Consider the following 22766-nt stretch of genomic DNA (forward strand, 5'->3'; position numbering starts at 1 on the left):
TTGTAAAAGTTTCCGAGTCAATTAGGAGGACCCACAAAAACACAAATGCTATCGCATGATGAATATAGAAATGTTATTGTTTTTGCATAAAAATATGCAAGTTTTTGCCACGATGTAATGGATTTATATAAATAGTACGGGTACCGGCGACTCCGAAGTCGCTAGCAAACGAGCCGGATGGCAGGTTACTTTGCGCTGATTTGATGTAGAGAATCCTTTAGATTTGCATCATTTTATTTTTGTTTCAGTTTTATTACTCAGTGCTAATGAAACAAATGACAAAATTTAATGGAAAAACGTATGAAATACTGCGAAAAAACAAGCAACCATCTCTCATGCAAAAATGGAGTATATGATTAGAGCTCAAGATGAAGTGAAAACTCCTTCTATAGCTTCTAAGCTTCTGTAAAATAAAAAAAGTGAAAATTAAATATAAGTGAATAACTCTCGCCAGAAAAAAGAAAATATTCACTGTAAATTAAAAAATTGACATTATGCTGACTATAAAGACAATATTTTACGACCAAAACTAGGCGTTTTACGTTTTAAAGGTTTACATAAAACACATTTACATTTACGTAAAACGGAAAATTGTTTTTTTCTCGACATAAGCAGAAAAAAATGAAAGAAACGAGCGAAGCAAGTGAAACAGATAAATAAATATGGTGAGGATTTTTTAAGCAGTATGAAAACGCACGACATGAAAGACGACGATATAAACTTTTAATTCTGGTTTTGGATAAATATTGTATTTTAGAGGTTTAGCGTTGTAACGAACCAACGAATTCGTGGTTAAAATGGAAGGATTGAAAGGTAAATTTGAAGCTCAAGTTGGATTTGAACTCGAAATTCTGAAACCGTCTCATTTTGAGACCAAACCATAAATATTGCCAATTTAAAGCCTACATTTTTATTTGTAAATTTCGTATTAATTCGCTAAAATTGTCAACATTTTTCGAGAATGAATCAATAGGTACTCAAGTCTTGATGAAGACTAATATGGCAACTATTTTTAAAAACAGTGTAACGAACTTCGAAAAGGTTAAAATTCTAATAATAACTAAGAACGAAAGGAATCCAACATTTTAAAAGAACCGAACAAAATTTGCTTTTGAATGATAGTAATCCAGAGCAGAGAATCTGTCTAAAGAATCTCGAGGAAATATATTGAAAAACATTATTTAAGGAAATATAAACACCTAAATTATCAAAACTTCGCAAAAAGATATTTCCTTAGCGAAAACTTTAAACATGAATTGCAAATCAATATTAAAGACATGTTATTTTTCCTTTTTGTTTCAGGGAAGAGCTGGCAATGAAAATTGGATTAACGGAAGCAAGAATACAGGTAAGAAAATGAAAACTGATTATACCCTTATTATGGCTAATTCATGTTAAAGTGAATTTCGCAAATTATGCGCCGAAAAATTGTGCTAATTAGATTTCGAAACAGCGAAAATTACAGTTCACCTTGATTTCGTTTAAGGTCAGACGACCGCAAAAGTAGCGTTTGTTGCTTTATGTAATAGCGGTTAAAAGTCTAAATAAATCAGTTGAATTGACAGAGAAAAAAGGTCAACTGAACTGATCATCCGTTCTCATTGAGCTACAATTGAAGGAGAGAAGACGAGTTTTGAGATTTTTATGAGAGAATAAATGAGTATTTAATAATAAATAATGTTCATTAGAATAAAAGTTGGAAAAGGTTTTTTGTGGCAATTATTTTTGAGTCAGGATTTTAGAGGGTTTAGTCTTAAACGGACTTAAAGTCAGAACTTTAAATCCAGTTACGATACGATTAACTTTGCTAGTTTTTAACACCACTTAATTGCAAATCGCTTAGTTTCCTTTCTTTAAATCCAAGTTTTAGAGCGTCGTTAGATCCGGGCTCTGGTAAAAGATTTCAGATGAAAGCGTTAAAACAAAAGTTACTGATGCTTTTAAATCTGCTTCAAGTTATTGCATTACTTTTTAATCGGACTGAGCTGCACGTTGAGATTATTAGCTTTAAATCTAGTAAAATATCTTTGAAACCTGACGGTTTCTACGGATTTTATCAAAGAGGGTTGAGGCAAAAGTTAGACTTTTAAATCCCGTTGCTATTGCCTGATGAGATGGGCAGTTAAAATAGAACAGCAACTAATTTAAAATCGCTTAGTTTGCTTTCTTTAAATCCAGTAAACTGTCTTTAAAACTTGAAGTACTTACGTTAAATTGTCGCGGGTCGAAAAGTATTCCTTTTTTAAATCCAGGCGTGATTCAAACGTTTGAAAAGGTGCGAATGTATGTGGCCCAGTTATATGTCAACATCTAAATCACTTTTCGCTAAAATACGTCCAAAAAGAAAATAATTCGATCGAATAACCTGAGGATTGAATAGAAATGTACAAAATAATAAACTATTAAATCCTACCCAACACTAAAAAACTGAACAAATAAATAATAAAGAGAAATAAACATAGACTTTGCTCTAATTCACTTCCGTTGTTGTGGTCCTTCATTAACCCTCAAAGCAGAAAATTTTGCCACTTCAGTTTTTCTGCTCATCGCGAATTTAGCCAATTCTCTAATTGAAGCCTTTGCTCGATTATTTCAGTTTAAAGTTCACCCATTGATATCTTCCGATTTCCTCTTTCAAACTATAATTACAATTCACTCAGGCCATTTTCAGATACGAAAAAGATGTTGAAAGGCCGGCCAGAAATAACGCCTTTCGGATTATTTAATGAACCTTCCGGTAATGGCACACGCAACGAAAAAATTAGGGAAATAAATTAGCCGGTTATTTAGCCGCTTGATTATTGTTTTAGTAGGCCGTAATTTGTTTGTGTGGTGCCAATTTAGTTGAATGTAAAATGCCCGATTTAAAAAACAATTAAGGTTTTAAAAAAATGAGCGTAACTGTAAAATTCCAGATGATTCTTGTTGGGAACAGCAGCAGACTTTAAAGTGTGCAGAATGACTAGTAATGAGTGGAGTGCTCAGTGAAATTTGTGTTCAAGAATACAAGCAGTTAATTTACCAAAAGCAATTAAATATCAAAGATCTAAGTACAGTTGCATAAGTAAAAACAAGATATTTTCCTAAAAGGAACTTAAATTAAAAATTCGGAATTCCTTCGTTAAAAGAGTTACGATTTTGCTTGWAACTGGTGAATTTTGATTKCTTGYTTATTTATAGCTTATTACATAATGGGGAATAAAATAATCTAATTGAAATTAATAAGGAAAAATTGAAGTTAATCTGGCCATATCAGAATAAACCGCATTTTCAACTGACTTTCAGCAGACGTTTATGTCGTTCGGATAATTCGGTTTGCATGTGGTTCTTCGTTTGGTAAATGATTGTAATTTTGTTTACAGCTTTAACGCCATAATGGCATTATAATTAGGCTTCAATTTACTGCACCACGATTTAATATTTTGGTAAATTGGCTCATTGCGGCTCAGAAAACATTTTCCAGGTCCCGTTAAAACCGTTGCCGTTTGATTGGATTATCAATGTTTACAGTATTTACGGCGATCACTTAAATGCGCCACACAACGTACGTATCCCTTCATTATTTTTTAATCAAGATGTAAAATTATTATGTCCACCCCAAGTCCCAATTTTCTGAAAGTAAAAACCCGTAAACACCTGTTGTGTTGAAATGACACACCGCTAGAGGAAGCAAGTCATTTGAGAGATGTTTTTTTTCGAACACCGAGTACAGTCACGGACTTGAGCGATTAGGTTTAATTAAATAAATTATATGTCTCCATTTCGCAAGAATTGTAGTTTGTGAAGGTTAGCCGAGTCGGGATCATCCTTGAAAGAATGCGGATGAGCAGCAGCTCAATCAGCTTTAGGTACTTTTCGTTATTTTTCAGACTCGTCGGTTACTTTTCTATAGTTGTAATCAAGGTTTTTGCCTCAATGCTGCAATTATTAGAGAAAAAAGGCCTGAGAACGACCAATTAGGATGTCGTTTGAAACGTCTTTGTTCCATTCGTTGATTTGGCGGCGATTCTCAATCTTAAGCAATACTCCTGGGGAAGTAACTCGTACCTAACACCAATACCTTAAACGAGACAAACAGATAATTTTAGCATTTTCACTTTACAGGCAACAAGCAATTTGCTTTGAAACTGAAGTTTTCAAAGATTTTTTAGTTGAAAGTTTAAAGCTCAAGCATTCAGTTAAAACTTATATTGATTGAATTCGACAATCAGGGCAGTGGAGCAAAAGTGAAAATTTTCTCCTAAAAATTCAATTTTCCGCAAATGGCTGTTTGACAATGAAATCTGTTTGGTTCCTTGAAAAGACTGAAATTGAAAGTTAAAGTTGAGCTTGAAAGTACATTTATAAAACCGTCTCGCCTCGAGATCAAAGATTTCAGAATAACGCTTGCATCTTTCAAATAAGCAGAAAAGTATCAAAACACGGGATAAGAAAAACATAATTGAAAGTTGAAAGTGCGGAATTTCAGTTCTGCAAACATATAGAATTGTCCAATAAACTTTTAAATTTAAAGGTGAAATTTCAGAATATCAATTTCTAGTCGCATTTTACAATGGTCAATCTACATTCAGCTAATTAAAAGCTTAAAGTCAACTGAAATTGGGAATTGAATTTAAGTTGAGCTTGAAAGGGCATTTATAAAACTGGCTTACCTCAGATCAAAGATTTGATAAAACCAGTTATATTTTTACCAAATATTCTGCAAAAGTTAAAAGCAAAATTTTCGTTCATCAAAGATATGAAATTGTCGCTATAAAATTTACAGTTTAAAACTGAAACTTCAGAATCTTAATTTTTAGTCTGTTTAAAATCCAAATTGAGCTCACTAAACTCGGTTTCTTTGTTTAAAAGGCTTCGTTGAAGCCGTTTTGTCTTGAGGTCAAACACTAAATTTCGCTAAAGTAGAGCCTAAATTTTCAGCTCAAAGTTAATCTTCAGATGTATAACTTAAAATGTTCCATTTTCAATCAACACTTATTTAGGAAAATCGGTTGAGTAGTGAATCGGAAATTTTTTATATCAGAATAAAAATTTGCAGACTTAATGTTAAAGGCAAGAAAAAAGGAAAATGCCGAAATTAAATAAGTTGTTTGTTAAAATTTTGGAAATTTGAGTTTTCTAGTTTCAGGATATTTTTCTTCTTATACCTTTTCCTTCTTGTATTTAATTTTTTCAAAATTTCGATATTAAAATTTATGGGCAAAAAATTCAAAAATTCAAATTCAAACAGTTGCGTTTAAAGCCCACATGTCAAGTTTAAAATTCAACCCACGACTTTGATTTTGATGTTAAAATTTGCTTTTCGTTTTTCGAGTTTAAAATTTAAACGTTCTTAATTAAGACCGTTTAATCTTTACTTTGATTAAAATTGGGCGAAAGTTTCAATCGTAATTTTCTTTGAAATTTCTCTCCGGTTTAGAGTCACACTTCTCAGCATAAATTCGAATTTCCTGAAACCAAATTTGTAATCGAAATTCGGGCTCCAAGTAAGAATTTTTTTAATAGTTAGTTTCAGACTTTAGTTGCACGTTTCCGTATTTTGAGACTAGAAATAACCAACCAAAAAATTCAACAGAAATCAAAATAGAAAGCAGAAATTTCAGTGTTAAAATGAAGTGCATTATAAATAACAAATTTAACTAGAACCAATTCTTTATCATGTTCAAATTAGTATGAGAATGATGACAAATTTTATTCCCGCAATTTCTAAACTGTTATTCCCTAATGAATTTACCTAAGCATTTAAAAAATCAAACGATTGTCCTCTGTTCGCTTTTATACTAATTGAACCTTCTGTGGTAAAAATGTCTTCATCTAATGACTTCGAATGACTGTGAAGCTGTGAAGGCAATATTATGATCTGGAAAGCGAAACGAAGTCGGATTAATCAGTACTCTAAATTCATCAAATCCAAACCGAATAACCTTAAGTTGATTTCTGATGCTGATTGACTACACAATAACGCGTCTTTGCATATTCCCATGAACAGCAACACATAAAAGCATCATCACTTAATTGCTTTTCATTACATGCCACTTTGTTCTGGTTAGCCTAGAAATACATGCAACTTGCTTGCACTGCAACTTGCTAATAAACTCAATAACAATATTCATTCTAATGGCATTATTGTCCACCGCAACCAAGCAAAATCAGGACAGGTAATTTACTCTGTAAACAATATGAAAACGGTTGGAGAATAGCTCAATTTGACCACCGATACGGCCTAGTCATCATTCTCGTATATAAGCTGGCAGCTTTTCATTTCTTTGTGTCAGTAAAACCCAATAAAAGATCATTTTAATAAGTTATAGAACACTTTATTTTCCACTGATTGCTAAATTTCATGGCTGTATTCTTCATTTATAAAACTCACAATGGTTCTGGCTTAAAGCGATAAATTATAAAAAGATCCATCTACCTGCCTTAATAGTACCATCTCGACCGTAATTAGATGATTTGAGGGAAATATACAAAATTTCAATTTTTCCTTTCATTAATTTCCTGATGGTTTAAAGGCTGTTTGAAAAGATAATTTGGCGTTTGATTAATAATCCTCATAAATAACGAACGAGTTAAAAAATTTATATAAATATGAACGATTTAATTGGCTTATGCAAACGAGCCAGCTTCAATAATCAGACATTGATCCGAAATCCCTGCTATCTTTTAATAAAATCGGTGTAATGATGCCAACAGGAATAATAAGAAAATAAGTAAGACGGCTGGCTTGCATATTTTCATACTTTTACTCCGGTTCTGCCATTAAAGTCTAGTTTCAGGGTTATACAAAACCTTGAAATTACCTTTATACAAAATAAAGGTAAATATTATATAAATAAATAATTTTTATATTTGGAAAGGGGATAATGATGATAAACTTTAAGGCAAGTGATCAAGTTTCCAGTTTTTAGTTTTTGCGATTTTTTTCCTAATATTTTTATGCGATTAGAAATGCCACATTGTTAGCGAAATTGAATAAATCTATAAAATCGATGATTTTTGTATGAAAACCCAGTATAAAAGATCCAATTGATCTATTTTAGCTCTTTTGCTTCAAATTTCAACTTAAATCCGCTCTTATGAACACCTTCGAACAGAATTTCTGTATTAAACTCTGAATATATTAGAATGAAATTGTAAACTCCAAATTTTGTTTATAAACTGGACAATTTTACTTTGTTCCCAACAATTTAGAAAACCTGACTTTGTAAACAAATTTACGTCAAACTCAACAAATCTACTTCATTCGAAATTGCTTTTCAAACAGTCCATCAAGTTCAAGGTGTTAAAAGTTGACTAATAATTTTAATCTTGGTGATTTTACTATATGAGAATTGGGCCAAATGTGCCGTTTTATCCCCAAATTTTGTCTCTGAACTGCAAATATTAATTTTAATCTGAGAAATATAGCTCAGATTCGAATTTTACCATTACATTTTTAGCAAACATTGAGAAATTTTGACTGAAAGCTTCAAAAGAAATTAGGAATAATGCGCTTTTATTCTATTTCAAGAAGAAAATTATAAATCTGCGCTTTAAAAAATGCTGTCTATCTGACATATTGACTTATTTCAAGACATAAAACCGAAGTCAAATTTGACAAAAATATTTTACTTGGTTTAGTGTTTAAATGGCTACTTTTCAAAGGAGTTTAGAGGACAACAATTTTTTCCAACAGCCAATTTTAATTGCATTGCAAACCGCACCACGTTCTCAATATATTTACAATTTTTCACTCAAAATAATTCTCTTTTGAAAATGCGCGAGAAAAATTCAAATTTATATATATATATTTATATCTGAAATCTTCATTCATTTCAAAAGTAGGTATTGAAACATTAAACCGAAATCAGATTCGAAAAAAATAATGTTTTGGCATTGGAATTTATAATATTTCAGTCAAAAGCATTCTCTATTGAAAATTGGAAGGTATAATTATAATTATAAAAAAATTAATATACAAATTTGAAACTTTGAAAAATTCGAATCCGAAGTAAATTTATCAGCTAGAATCCGCAGGTTTAAAAAAATCGGTATCGTTTGAAAATATCGATCTATTTGAAAAGAAGCCATCGAAACACCCTTTTTCTGGAATCTGATTTCGGTTCAATGATTCAATCGCTACTTTTCAAATTAGTCAACATTTTAGATATTTACATATTTTACATATTTTAGATACAGCTTGAAGCTGGAGAAAAACCGTACCACGTTCTTAATATATTTAAAATGTTTCAGTCAAAATAATTCTCTATTGAAAATGCGCTGGAAATGAGGAAGCAAAAATAGCAAGTGTGTTATCTAGTTAATTCAATGTTACCAGCTGGTAATGAAATCAATGACTAATTTGCAATTTAAAATGGCATTGACGAAATTTTACATACATATTTGCAGATTTTGATGCATTTGAAACTCTATAATAAAACAGCCCGAACATTTTAAATTGAAAAACAAATAGCTTATTCCTCCTGATTTTACGACCATATCAGATTTCATTCCTGTAAATCGTTATATTCCGGCAGCCAATTGCAAAATAAATCATCAGTCAGTTTGCCTAAAACAAAAAGCCCACGATGAAAATGCGATCTTATTAAACTTAACGATGAAGTTGCTGGTGGACGAATGCATGCATACCCAATCATGAGAACGCTCTTTTCGAGAGTCGTTTTTTCGAAAAGTTATTAATTAAATTTAATGATGGTGAGTTCTAAATATCCAAACGTCTTTAGTGTAAACATGACAAATCTGTGATTATACCGACCCCACATTTAACAACAGAGGCGGGCCGAAGGAAAGGCTCCCTGCCGCGTCCAAAATTAGTTCAATGGTGTCCTGCTGGCTGAGAACCCAGAGCGCCTATTAAATACAAACTCACATATTGTTTCAAATTTACGCGGCTTCTTTTGTAGCCGAAAATATTTAATGGTCGTTCGAAATTTTAATTTAATTAAGTTTTCATTACTATGGAAAAGTTACCTCCATTCTATTTAATTGACATTTCAAATCAACCAGAATAGTTTAATGGTTCGAGCTGAGCCAACTCACCCCCACTCCAACAACCCAGCACAATGTAAATAAAAAATGGAACATTTAATAACTAAATTACCAATAAATAATAAAATGCCTTAATATCACCAAACGAATTCCAATTAGCACGAAACTACTCCTAATGAAACCAACATTAATTAATTCTCGACATATTTCAATTAATACTGGAAACGAAATTGCATAAACAAATAATTTGTTGTTTTAATTAAAAATTGCATATTTTAAGTAGGGAATATTAATGGTTTCTTATAATTATCTACTTGTTGATGTTGAGATATTAAAGCGGCCGCTCATTCAAATGCAGCGAAAATAGTCTCATGGTTCTATTGTTGGACTTTGCAGCAAATGTGAGCAAAGACGCTGCCAGTACCAAGCACCTCCAGTGCTTTGACGTAAATTTGTCCTTACAAATTCTTCACAAATAATTTTTTTAAATTGTTGAATTTACTTGCATTTACATGCCAGATGATAGTGGCTCTTAGACAATATTACAAGCTTCCAATTGAATTATAAAATAAATAGTGTAGCTCTTAGTAATGCTAAAACTAAGATATACAAAAACTACCGAATCATTGAACGTACACCTTCTATTAGAAAACGATCGGTTTCGTAAGCGTGCTCTATAAGTAGAGACAATTTAAAATACTATGCAGATTGTGACAAAACATTTGAGGAAACCAGCTGTGCAAGTGTTTAAAAGCGTTTGTAATTGTTGTGAGATAATCAACATGAAAGTTGGTTTCAAAAGTTCTGTAAACATTAAAAAAAAATGTAAAATATAGCGAGGCAATAGCAAAATGCATTTACCACCAAATAATTACAGCTTTTGGCCATGAGATTATTCACTTAATTAACCAACCCGTTTTGATATAAAAACTGCATTTGAACCCTTTGACGTCTGAACCACTCAAATGTATGTGAGCAAGATAGATTTTTTTGCACTTTTGAAGAAACTTCCTTCCATTCTGGAATATCGGTCTAGATTTTTGCTACTCAACATCATACCGCCTTAATAAGAAAAATAGATTATGTTTGATAATAGTAGAAATATTTTTATTACAATTCTTCAAAAAGCAGTGTGAATTTTTCCATATCTTGTTGATCAATAGAACCTGTTTTCGTCTAGCATGCGTAAAATAAGCGATTTCCAAACTTCTATCATTATCTCTATGTGTGATTTCTTGTAAAATTTGCGTAAATCAATAGTTTTAAGTGTCTCCACACAACATCTCTCCTTGTAGCCACCTTGAGCATAATTAATTTCTTCTAGTGGGCTCAATTTTAGAAATGTCGTTAGCGATTTTGTCCAATGAACAGTTTTCATTAATATTCATCATTATTTTCCAATATATAAAGCCGTTTAAACAGCACTGAGTTATCAATTCTGCGACTTTTGGTTCGATAGCAACTCCTAAGTGTTTCCCAACTACACGACTGAACATGAAGCTTGCTTGGTGTTTGGCTTTTTTGTTAGTTTTCTATGTAACTAACACAGAATCTCAACTTTCTCCAAGGGCTCGCCGACATTGTGGAGATAATCTCGTATCGTTGTTGCATAGTTTGTGTAACGGAATTTTTGGATCACCTTCGAAAAAAATTGGTAAGAATTGTATCTATTAGTTGCTATTCCCTATTATCTGTTGTTGTTTGTTCAAGTGCTATTCAAAAAGGCAATTTTCCAATACTTAGTGAACCCAAGCAGATTTTCTCCAATTTGAGACACATTCAAATTCACATTGTAGTCCTTCATTAGTAATTTATCCGAAACTTTATTAAAAATCAACAGTTTCACTTGAACTATTCTGCTCTTGAAAAAAACAAATTTGTTATATTGCCATTCACTCACTCACTGACTTGCATCTTCATCAACACCTCAGATCACCATCTTATTCAGGGATAAACATCGAGCCTCATTTTTTTAGTTTTCGATGTAATGAACTTCCCGAGAAAATACCAGGAAATTGAAAACGGAAACCGCCTGTCGGAAGATAGTACCGATATTGGTCTATCGTATTTCAACAAAAGAATATTTCCTCCTTTCTTCAGCAGAACCACCAGGGATCCTGGCGTGGTTGATGAGTGCTGCTACAAAGCCTGCACCAACGAGCAACTTCTTCAATATTGCGGAAAATAATCTGCCGTTCAATCCCGTCTACTTATAGTAAATGTACGATTTGTGTAGATATATACATTTAAATAAGATAAATTTGCAAAATGGCACAACAGTTGTTTTTTTTTCGGTTTTCGCTAGTGAATTACCCAAGGACAAGAAGACAGCAGCTAATTTAAATCAAGCGTGAAGATGTCAGATCTAGCCAAGGTTCAAGCTTTCTAATTGAACCTACAAAGTTTGCAAAACAACTAGGGATTTTAATTAGCACGATAATAATTCAATGCGCTCAATGGCGGAGCTTCAATTAATTGCCAAGTAAATTTTATATGATGCCGCAAGCAAGTAGTTAAACATTTTTCGAAGTTGGTAACCCGCATTTTACTGTCTCAACGGATCGGATTGGAAAAGCCGGCCCTTTATAGCATTTATGTGGCCATTAACGTTCAGGTGTAAAGGAAAGTGAACCATTCGACAGGCAAACATTTTGCAAATGTAATCTTCACGTCCATTAGAGCGGAGATACATTGAATAAAAAATTGAGGAATATCAACAGGAGCTTAAAGCTATCTTGAATGTTTTTTTTTGATGGGTTTTATGTAGGCGACGTAACAAATCGGTACTTTTCTATAATACACGTCGCCATAATTTTGGAGATACCGGACTGAAATAGACAGCAACAACTGATTGGTGTTGGCCCAACACATAAGGGAAGTTGTAATTGAGAAGTTTGTCTTTTTAAGGGTCTGGAAAGGATTTAAAAATGCATCGCATGGTCGCAGTTGATTAAGCTATTCGCATTTGGATAAGTCGAGTCGAGAGTGTTTTGTGAGTCGCCGCCTGTCGTGGCTCGTCTTTCTTTTTAAATTACACATAATGCTTGTTCAATTTTTTTCAATTTAATAATTGAAAATCTAGGTTCTAGTACAGACTTTGACTCGGCGGTAAAGTTTTCTGCAGAGAAAAAGAAGAAAACTGGCCGAATTAGTGGTGTTATGAAAGTTTTAAGTGCTACCACACATGAGTTTCGTCTGGACTCTAAGTGCAAACATTTTCACTGCGATTTGCAATAAAGGAAAACCAAGAATTTTCAAATGAAAATGAATATACCGAATTACGATTGATGTTTTTTAACTCAAAAAAGTTGAAATTTTACACAATGTTTCTTATGCGTATCCAGTTCGTTGCCTTCAGAGGAGTAACCTAATAATATGCAAGTGTGTATGAATGCATTTGCTACAATCCACAGAAATGCCAAAAAGTCGCGTTCAAAACATAATATAAAAATTAGCCTTTGAAGCCTTTGAAAGAAAAAAACATAGAATCTGAAAGTACGCAGTCCCTAAGGAAAAAACAACAAAAGTGATTGAGTCTATTAGATTCCCTGCAGGGTGCAAGTCTCACTACTCTCTGAAGAAGGGAAAGAAAATATGCCTCCCCGAAGCGCAAAATATTACGAAGTTAGCCGATGTGTAAATCAAAAAACCCTAAAAATCCTGTTTCATACATACGATAAATTTAGAAATATATTTAACTGAAAGTTTAACATTGGGCTTGAGTACCCGCGAAGGGCACTGTGCGACCTGTTCAAAGCTCAAATCGAAGATCTTGAAAACAAATCGGAAAAGAAACGAGAAGTAGAAGAAAAAGCAAAACTGCAGAAGTGATGTTTTTTTATGTAAATAAAAAAAAACAATTCAAACGAGAGAAGAATGCAAGCAAGGCTCCAAAACTATAACCCATTTTCCAGCAGCAGTAATTATCTAGTTTTTAGAAATGATTAAAAATATAATATCCGTCAATTATTTAGCTTTTTGGAACTCATATTGTGAAATACAAGCTAAACATTTTGCTTAAAAGTAAGTCGCATGGTTTTGCCCTCCTGGTCTTCAAATGTATTACTTTATCCTGCAAATTAAAATTTCAAGCGTTTTTTTATCCTAAGAAAATTTACTTAAGTGTCCTCGCTCCTTAAAGAGACCCAACAACTTTTCCAAAACAAAAATTGTTTTCAAAATTGGTTACAAAATATCTGTTTAAAGGATGGAAACATCAATCCGTTTCAGCAGACTGTAATAAGTTTGGAATTTTTTGTTTTTGCTTGAAAATAAAATTCAGGTTTTTCAGCATTTGCATTGAATTTGAGTATGCAAAGAAATTTGGCAAATAAAGCCCTTTTCGATAGATCGATTCAAGTACTATCTTTTAAGCAAGTTTCAAATTTTGTATCTCCAATACTTTCTACCCAGCTTCAAATTTGGTATGCTCAATGTTGAAGAATCAGAATATCGCCTTAAAAATTGACCATATCTCGTTCAATAAAATTTTATTACAGTAAAAAAATGTGTGGAAAGAAAGCGCTGAAATAATTGGTTCGTCACTTACTATCTTAAATGTATACCTACTGTGTAAGTTAAAGAAGCATAATTTAACTTTCCAGATGAAATGCAAAATTAAACAAAAAATGATTTGTAGTCCGAACTGTAATATTAATGACTGAAAAACATTGAATGAAATCAATAATTTATTTGCATAAAAAGTGCAAACAGTAAATTTTCCTTTAATCTATAAGACACCAGAAATTTAAAGATTTTGTGTCCTAATAGAATTTCCAGTAGAACTACGCAATTTTGAACAATTTATATGGGTATTTCGTAAACGACCACCGGTTGCAGCCAATTGAATATTAATTTTTCCATTTATCTGTGATATTATTTATTTTTAGTTGCCTTAATTTCTCGTATAATTGCGCACGCGATAAACACTCTCATTACCGCATTTTTTTTGATACTTAGAACGCAACCATTTTTTAATGGTCTCCCGATAACGAATTGCTGGCATATCAAAGCTGGATAAGGAATACATAATTAAAACAGAACAAAAGTTAAAGTAGTAAATTTATCGAAGCATTAGAATTCCCACTTCTCTCTAAATTCTCATAATTAACTCACAGTTTCAATAGGCAAAACTCATTTGTCTGGTTCAATATACTCATCATTTTTTTTATATTAACGCTCTAAAACAAGAGCTAAAGGTATTTGACTAAATTATCGCAATAATCGGACTAGGTATACATTCTTACAGGATCCATTAACTACACACTGAATTAATTAGTTTTCATATCGCTAATTATGTCCGTATTGAATATTCTTATTAACGTATTTAAAGCGAGTACATCGTTTATGATAATAACGGCCGCTAATTAACAATTTACAATTTTTTTAAAATAAAGGAAATGAATGATTAAAAACGACCAGGTGAGCCCATAAAGTGTTTAATGCGGGTTTGGAAACATGTTATTATTTATTATTAAATTGTAGCTCTTATGAAATGTTTATTTCATAAGCAATTAAAGGCTTAGGAATTTTAGTGCTTCTTTGGGAACAGCCATTACGATTGAATGGACAATGGGATTATGTTTCGAACGTAATTGGCCGTCATTTTTACACCAGCATATTTGCCACAATCGCGTTCCAAATAGCTATCTAAACGGTGTAAGTGACTTATTATCGGGGAACAATTCAATATAGAACGCTTTTTTGAGCCAATAGGTGCACATTAATTAATTATCCGACCTTCAATAAAAACCTTATTCATTTTGCTTATTTAATAACAACAGAAAGGTGTAATTTTGCTCAAGAAAAGGGTGTTCTGCAGTTAATCCACGTGACATTGGCCGAACAAGAACCAATTTCCTCCTTGTTTGATGAATTTTACACCACCCGGTATAATGCGGTTTTTTTTTAATATAGCTTAATTCCATCAACCTAGAACATTAAGTAGCTATATGAGGAAAATTATTTGCTTGCCAAGTAACATCATTATTTATCCACCTTAATGCCACGTACATAAATCAAAACTAAACGCAGCAACGCTATAAAATGGGTCTTAACACTTCTTTTGTACCAAACGTATTTCATTAATCATGTAGTTATTATGATTGATAAATGCCTCCTTTTGACCGTTTCGAAATTAACGTTGGATCGAGTGAAATATGCATAGAGTTTTGTAGCAAACATGCTACAAGATGAATTGTAACTTAGTCAATTTACATCTGGTGGCTTTTCGTAATTAGAACAATAAATTTTTACCTAAATGTTTTACTATATGAGTTTTTAACTCTTATGAGAGAAAGAGTGAGCGTTTATAGAAGCTTTTGCATTTCCAATATTTTAAGTAAAAATAGTGGAATTGATTTCCTTGCTAACAATTGTTGTACAAGCATGCACAAAAACGTGACCTTTGAAAATAGAGCAAGAAATTGCAACACAAAGATTAAATTTAAATGTATTATATTATGAAGCCAGAAAATACTAAGTTTCATACAAATATCGACATTATTTCAAAAATTACTTATAAAAACCGAAAATTAAAATAAATTTTTTATGTGAAAAATTTTTGAAGTACTAAGGATCCTAAGAAATAACCCATATAGTCTCAGATCTAAAGCATTATCAACAATTTTTTAATTTCGTTATCGTTTATTTCTACTTGCTTATTGTTGCTGGATGCTATTTTAGTTAACTGTTATTATGACTTTGGTAGAAATATGTTTCTCCTTAAGTGCAATATATCTGCTTTGCCCAAAATTGTTCACAAATTCACTTTGTTAAATTAAAAAAAAAAACAACAAAATAATTACAGTATCAACATACCCAAAAAAAAGAGTTTGCTAATTTAATTTAGTAAAGAGCCTGTTTTTATTCATGGTGAGAGCCCACGCCTTCCTGTACGCCTGATCTGAATCTCATAGATTTTTATTTCCGCCGAAACAAAAAAATCTCTACAAATTCAGAGTTGTGTGTCCAGTAAAAAAGAGTGCGCTCAAAATGGGCAAAAAGAGAGAAATAGAAACAAAATCCATTAAACTTCAGTTGCTTTTCGGAAAACTGAACTCAGTCAAGCTAAAAGAACTAAAGATTAGAGCTCATTCGTACCAGCTTTTTGCAAGCTGGCGCCCCATCATCCATTTTCTGCACCGATCAACAGAATAAACATGATTAAATAATAAGCCCTTCCGATGATTCATCCTTTACTTGGAAGTTCGAGATTTCAGCTTCTATTTTCTATCTCTGACCTGAACGAATCTAAATAAGGAGAAACTGAAGGCAAAATAATTATTATTAAACCATATTTCTTATTTGGTAAAACTTTCTCAAATAGCACTAATTTTTTTAACTGTTTTTATCCATCAATTGTAACGACTTGCAAAGCAAGTGCAGACACAAATTAAAGAAGTTTATATACGATCTGATAAAAGTGGCAAACATTGTGAGGAATTGAAGTTCTAAGAAAGACATTGTTTCTTGTCTAAAAGTTTGGACACTTCAAGACCTTGCAGCTTCATTCATTCTCAGTCTCCCCTAGTCAGTTTCGTTTGTTTATACTGTCCAATTAAAGCAGTTGTAAATATGAGTAGAAAAAAGCATGAAACACAATCCGAAATATGTTTGGTCGGATTGAGAGATAATCATCGACTAATAAGATAATCTGGCCTTTTAGCAGTCGATTAAGCCGCAGTTGGGTATATTGTCCGATCAAAATAAAGGAACCCCCGCCGGGTTCCAGAATAAAGTGCTGATCCACAAAAACAGCAATATCATTGACTAAATAAGACTGTTAATGCTCATGAGATAAAAGTATAATGGCTTGGAAACCGGCAATCACTCCAATCTCAATAACGCTGGGTAATCGGCAGCCAATTAATTGTTATCGATGCCATCAGTGGTATCGTTGACTGTATTCGATTAAGATGGGATATAATACATCTGAAAGAAATGTGCCCACTCACGCTCCTGGCGTTAACCAGTAGTGGTACTACCTGTAATTAGCTTTCCAATCCCTATCTTGCTATTATTTCTCCTTATTAAATTTATTCGTCTGACACCACTCAATGTAATAAAGAGGTTATTACTGCTACGAATCTGATAGTTAAGTTCGTGGATTATTTATGATTGCGTGCTGCAATGCATGGATGTAAAGATTACATACAAATAAATGTTGCTCAGAATTATTCTAATTTTTTTTGCCTTATATAGTCTGCAGTTTGAAACAAAGGGAGCAAAATAATCACAACGACACACTGATTCACAAATCAGTGAAATGAAATCAAATGTGTTCTCACTAAGCTGACAATAAATTACGCGTTTACTGCATTTCATAGGCGCGCTGGGCCTAACGCCAATGAAACAGAAATGGACCTATATTCGTTTTAATAAAAGAATATTTCAAAATTCTGTTTTACTCATTAAAGTCTTCTTACATCCAATAAACCTAAAGCCTAAGATTTAATTTCTTGTCGAAAATCCATCATACCAGACTCTGCTTCCACAATGTTATGCACATTTAACATTTTCAACAGAAACTCTGCTGATAAAAATTCGAATTACGCATTCTCTTTCACAAAGTGTAAACCTGCCTCCCTTGTAGTTGCTTAAAAAATGTAATTTATATATATAAATAAACTGTTATTTGTTTTCTCCTTTGTTTCTTCACTTTGATATATTTAGCTTGCGTTAGTTTGGATTACTTTCGAATCCGTTGAATCAAATCTCTTTATTACACATTTAATTTTCATATCTTTATTCTGCCGTTCTATTTTTCCGAGTTTTCTTCTCTTCTCATTTGTTAGCTTAATCATTTATTGTTAAGCAGCATGATTAGTGATTTATGAAAACATTCATTTTAAGGCACTGATTCCCGTCAATTTAGGGCAGTTTTATTGAAATTGTCCGTACTTGCAGACTCAAGTTTCGTCTACAAACAGTCAAAATTTTAAGTTGCTTGTTAACCTCAGAGTATAAGTTAGTTAGACCTTGCGGACCCAAGCCTACATGTACTTTTTATCTTAAAAATACCTGACGAATTGCCCTATGAAATATTGGACACGAAACAACCACCCGGCATATATTATTAGCCTACGAATTTTTGCATATTCACACGTAGTTGATAACAAAAAAATCAAATGTAAATTAATGATCTTCTGACAGTCATTAATCGACCTTTTTAGATAGTTTCTCACTGGAAATCCTTTGCAGATTAAAACATTTTTGCATGCCTCATTCACATATATCCTTTACGTAGTTCGATAACAAACCAGCAGCTGGTTTGTATTTACAATCATTTTCATCAGATTTCATTTCATCACATTCTCTTATAAACATTCTGCAAATTGTAAAAAATCATAGTCAAAAGTAAGCATCAGCCTTATTTCAAAATCGCTAGCTTTGTTCACGGTGTATATTTCAATATAATTTTCCGGTAACAGTGATGGACCGGAAACCATTTCTGTAGAATATGCAGTAAATGAAAGCAAAAAATGTGAAGCAATAAATTTAAATTAAATCAATTTTTTTGTTAGTAGTAGTTTAGTTAATTGATTTTATCGAACCAAACGTAGAACTTTCGATACGGACGACTGGGTAAAATTGCAAATTGTCTATGGCTGGCAACCACTTTAGTCAATTCCTACACATGTTATAGAACTAATGAAATCATCAAGTTAAAAATGGTGCGTCGAGATGACAAAAACATAGTAAGTTTCCTTTTCTTGGTAACCTGAAATGGACGTTTTAATGACACCATATTAACAGCGGCCTCAACATCGGCAAGATATCTTGTTAATGCAATTATCGGAATCACAACGCCAATTATTACGATCATAATTACTTAATCTATTTTAATTATGAGGCTGGAATGTTAAAAATCCTTTGTCGGTCTAAATTATTTACCGGGAAACTTCGGTGCAACATATTTCAGAAAAATATTGGAGACCGCTTGCGGTAATCAATATTAGGCGCAAGAAGTTTTTCTTGGAAGCGCATTGCGTGTAGTAAACGACATCCGACCATGTTGTGGAAATTATTTCTGCAATATATAAGTGTATGAATTAATTGTGCCTAAGGAATGCCAAGGAAATTACCGTCTTTTTTTACCAATACATAAAGTGTATCTACTTAAACACTGAAGTAATTCATTTAATTTTTTAAAATCCGGTTTGTATATAAACTGTACTATGAACATATATACAAAATTTTCTACGTTTCATATAAATTACGGGAAAATGATATAAAAATAGATGAAAAATTAAAAATTTAAATATTGCAATTGCATAAGTGCTCTAAATATGTATATGTATTATAATAGTAGCAAATTGTAATGTATATTTTCTTCAAAAATCCCGCTGCTGCTCGATTTACCCAATTTGCCACAGACAGGAAAAGTTCTACATTAACTCAGCATAAAGGAAAAATAATTTTACTCTGCAAGTTTTCATATAAAGAAAATATTCTGACCTTAATGGCGCTCTTTAGAATTTTCCAAGGAATACGATTATCCATTGGGTAGCTTGGGTTACGCTCCAAGAACTCGCTAAATCGTCTGAAGATGCCACGTAAAAGCATTCGTTAGCCATGTTTTTTTCCAACTTATTTTTCTTTATTTATTGGGGTAAACGGACAACGATTTATCTGAACAAGAAAATGTATAATTTTCCATTTTCCAAGCAAAATATTCTCAGTCAAAAAATTTCCAGCGCATTCAAGACCGACGACCCGAATTTTTGGAAGAATATATTTTTTTGCTTAAAAAGGTTCTTTTTCTTAATTCTGGTAAAAGTATCTTTCTTCGTGTGTACATGTTAAACAAAGTACACATGAATTTGATGACTGTTTTGTGAAAAATGTCTGCCTGTTCGCACGCAAATATTTTCAAGCGCCGGTTTCTTGTTCAAACTAATTTGGATGGTCGTCGTGAACAAATCAGGTTTTTCATCCAAATATGAACATCTCGAATAATTGATTTTTATGAAACTTTCAGTATTGTCAGCGGGATATGTTATGTAGGGTCATAGTTAGATCCACATTCCAAGCTCCAACGAAAAAATAGAAACAGTGTTTGCTGCAGTTCCCTCTGAAACTAAAACCACCCCAGTCAATTAAAATTCACTTCTTTTGTTCCAGGTTTGGTTCCAAAACCGTCGCGCCAAATGGCGGAAACAGGAAAAAGTAGGCCCACAGGCTCATCCATACAATCCTTACCTTACACCAGGTTCCAGCGCTTCAGCTCCGTCCGTAGTTCCTTCATCCTTACCCAATCCCTTCACTTTGCCATTTGGATTGCGAAAACCGTTTGACTCCCTCACCTTCCGTTATCCTCACCATGTTATTCCTGGATATCTTCCATCGGCGCCATCCTACCATCGAGCAGTGCCTCCACTCTTGCAACCTTCTGTCGGCCTTTATCCAGCCAGCTCATTCCAGACGCTTTTGGCTAACATTTCGGCCAACCAGAGGCCCAAACAGGAGTTTCCAGCGTCTCCTCCTATATCGCCAGGTACCTCAACCATTGTTCCTCCAGTCGATATGGACATGGATAGGAGGAGCTCTAGTATTGTGAATCTGCGAATGAAAGCTAAAGAGCACGAAATGAAGATGAAGATGATGCGACAGAGCAATGACTTAATTAGCTAGGTTTAGTTACTATGGACTGTTATTAGTTGAAAGTTGTTGTTTATAAACGCTCAGATTGCGCCTCTAAAACTATTTGAGATAAGCTGTATGCTTTTGCTAAGGTTTTGTATGATATGGATCGCTTAGATCGTGAGCAATATTTTTACATTTTACAGATGTTTTGTAAGGACATTTTCTAACAGTTGATAGGAACTGGAGATTTGCAGAATCGGGTCTATTCCTCGCCATAAAGGGAGATTGAAAGTAAAATCAACTGAAAATTCAATCAGTTTAATCAGTTGGTTTTTGTCAAATTTAATTTATATTTCTAGCTTTTTTATAACTTCTATGATATAACTATGAATCTATATAAGCAAAATCATCAAATCAAAACTTTCAAAAACCCATGAAAATAACACTAAAATGATTCAAGGTTTCGAGTTTACTTTCTAAATGTCAAATATGTTAAATAACTGAAAGTTTTTTAATAAACTTTTAAAGTGTTTGACAATAGACATGATCGTATAACTAATCAATGAAATGTTCATAAAATTTAATTGTCCTTTACTGCTTTTTTAAATTTTACTTGTGTTTTTTTACATTTTGATATTTTGACCGGTGATTTTTTGCCGTTTGTTATTTTATTTAACATAAACTGGTTTTATCGAAACTGCCGTTCTGCGTTTTTTACCCTAATGATTAGGCGAACAGCGGAAACAAAGCCGTTTCCGGTTGAAGAACAGCCATAGTGAGAAATAGATTCGATTCGGTAAAAATAAGACTCACTCAATTGAATTTTTCTCATAAATGTTTAATATTCCGAAAATATCTGTATGTTTATGGAAAAAATATTCGTGTATTACATATTGAAAGACTAAATCGATTTAAAAATGTTCACTACAATTTAAGATTTTATATTTTATTAAACTTACACCGTCCATAATGCATTGAATCGGTGACGAGCATGGTCTAAACTAATATTATTTTCTACGTTATCCGCTAAAATTAAATTTGAAAAATTCGGTTCTATTAAACAAAAAGTTGATAGATTTAGGAACTTTCAACATCCAAAGAAAGACGTTTACATATTTTAGGATTTAGCCGACTATATTTTGCCAAATCTGTAGTATTTATTTCAGACTTTTCGTTTTCTGTATAGAGTAAATAGAATTAAATAATTGTATGGATTGAAAGTATTATCTGTTTATATAGTCTAGCTAGTTTCACCAATTGTACATATATTTTTTTATACAATATCGTAAATGTAATTAGACTTTTATGAATAGAACTTAAGAAGATATAATTTAGTAACCATAAGGGCAATACTGTGAGTTGGAAAGGAATCCGTCCCCTTTTTAGCTTTAGCAATTAAAAAATAATGGAAAATAAACCTATTTTGCCGATTTTGAAGTTTTTATTTCCTGAAAATATCCTTATTTCATTAATTTTCGAGAAATATGAAGAATTTTATTGAAACGCATTTTCACAGATTTATGGTAAAACAACTCAGTTATAGTAATAAAACCCTAATAAAAATTGTTTTTGAACCGAAATTTATTCAAAAAGTCATGAAACAAATGAGTAAAAATTGTTTTTCATTAAAGGTCAAAGTTAAAGGCAAAAAAGTCCAATCAAATAAGGATAAAATTTGCAAATAAAATGGGGAAAAGGCGCCTTAGAAAAAAGAGCATTTGAGTTGCCAAATTATTTTCTATTTTTAATGTATTCAGTTTGACTTGAAACCGTTTTCCACTTCCGTATAGATTAGTAGGTTGAAAAAAGTTTATTCACGTGAAATTGCTTTGCGATGTAATAAACTAAAAATTATTTATTGGTAATGTTTTGCAAATATAATTGAATGAGACATAAGATAAAGAATTTTCAGCCAATGAAAGCAAATTAAAAATCGAAGTATAGAAGCGAATGAAAATTTGCGTTTTTCGTTTTGTTTGCGTTTGAGGTGCTGGAGCATGTAGATTATAAAAGTTTGCTGGATTTTTTTAAATAAATGATGCTAAATTTTTTAGCCATTTCGGGGTATGCGTCATAAATAAATATTTTTGTCATTGAAATTCAGTAAGAAGCCAACATCTAATAAAATTATACTTTGGCTAAAAATGCAAATAACTTGCTATCGTCAAAGAATTTCAAAGAAATAACCA

General features: G+C 32.4%; 2 protein-coding genes across 2 annotated transcripts in view; both read left to right on the top strand.

The window, feature by feature from the left end:
- The window catches only part of LOC109535796 (homeobox protein aristaless), a 46447-nt gene extending 24440 nt beyond the window's left edge, over nt 1–22007 (top strand). The window contains exons 3-4 of the mRNA XM_019901800.2: nt 1303–1348; nt 20116–22007. Of these exons, the coding sequence (XP_019757359.1) occupies nt 1303–1348; nt 20116–20625 (556 nt within the window). The 3' untranslated portion in view covers nt 20626–22007. The remainder of the gene's footprint in view (nt 1–1302; nt 1349–20115) is intronic.
- LOC125503681 (bombyxin B-9-like) lies at nt 10406–11265 on the top strand. The gene is made up of 2 exons (XM_048664411.1): nt 10406–10645; nt 10968–11265. Exons 1-2 carry the CDS (start codon nt 10486–10488, stop codon nt 11177–11179), a joined length of 372 nt encoding a protein of 123 aa, XP_048520368.1. The 5' UTR covers nt 10406–10485; the 3' UTR covers nt 11180–11265.
- Nucleotides 22008–22766: the final 759 nt, after the last annotated feature.

This window comes from Dendroctonus ponderosae, unplaced genomic scaffold (genome assembly GCF_020466585.1).
Source record: "Dendroctonus ponderosae isolate FM_Combo_2020 unplaced genomic scaffold, Dpon_F_20191213v2 Dpon_F_20191213_23, whole genome shotgun sequence".
Classification (NCBI taxonomy): Eukaryota; Metazoa; Arthropoda; class Insecta; order Coleoptera; family Curculionidae; genus Dendroctonus; species Dendroctonus ponderosae.

What these genes read in the sequence shown, in the direction of transcription:
- LOC125503681 (XM_048664411.1), top strand. Translation starts at nt 10,486, where the DNA reads ATGAAGCTTGCTTGGTGTTTGGCTTTTTTGTTAGTTTTCTATGTAACT. An exon ending in ATCACCTTCGAAAAAAATTG is followed by an intron (nt 10,646 to 10,967) that starts GTAAGAATTGTA and finishes TCATTTTTTTAG; the next exon opens with TTTTCGATGTAATGAACTTC.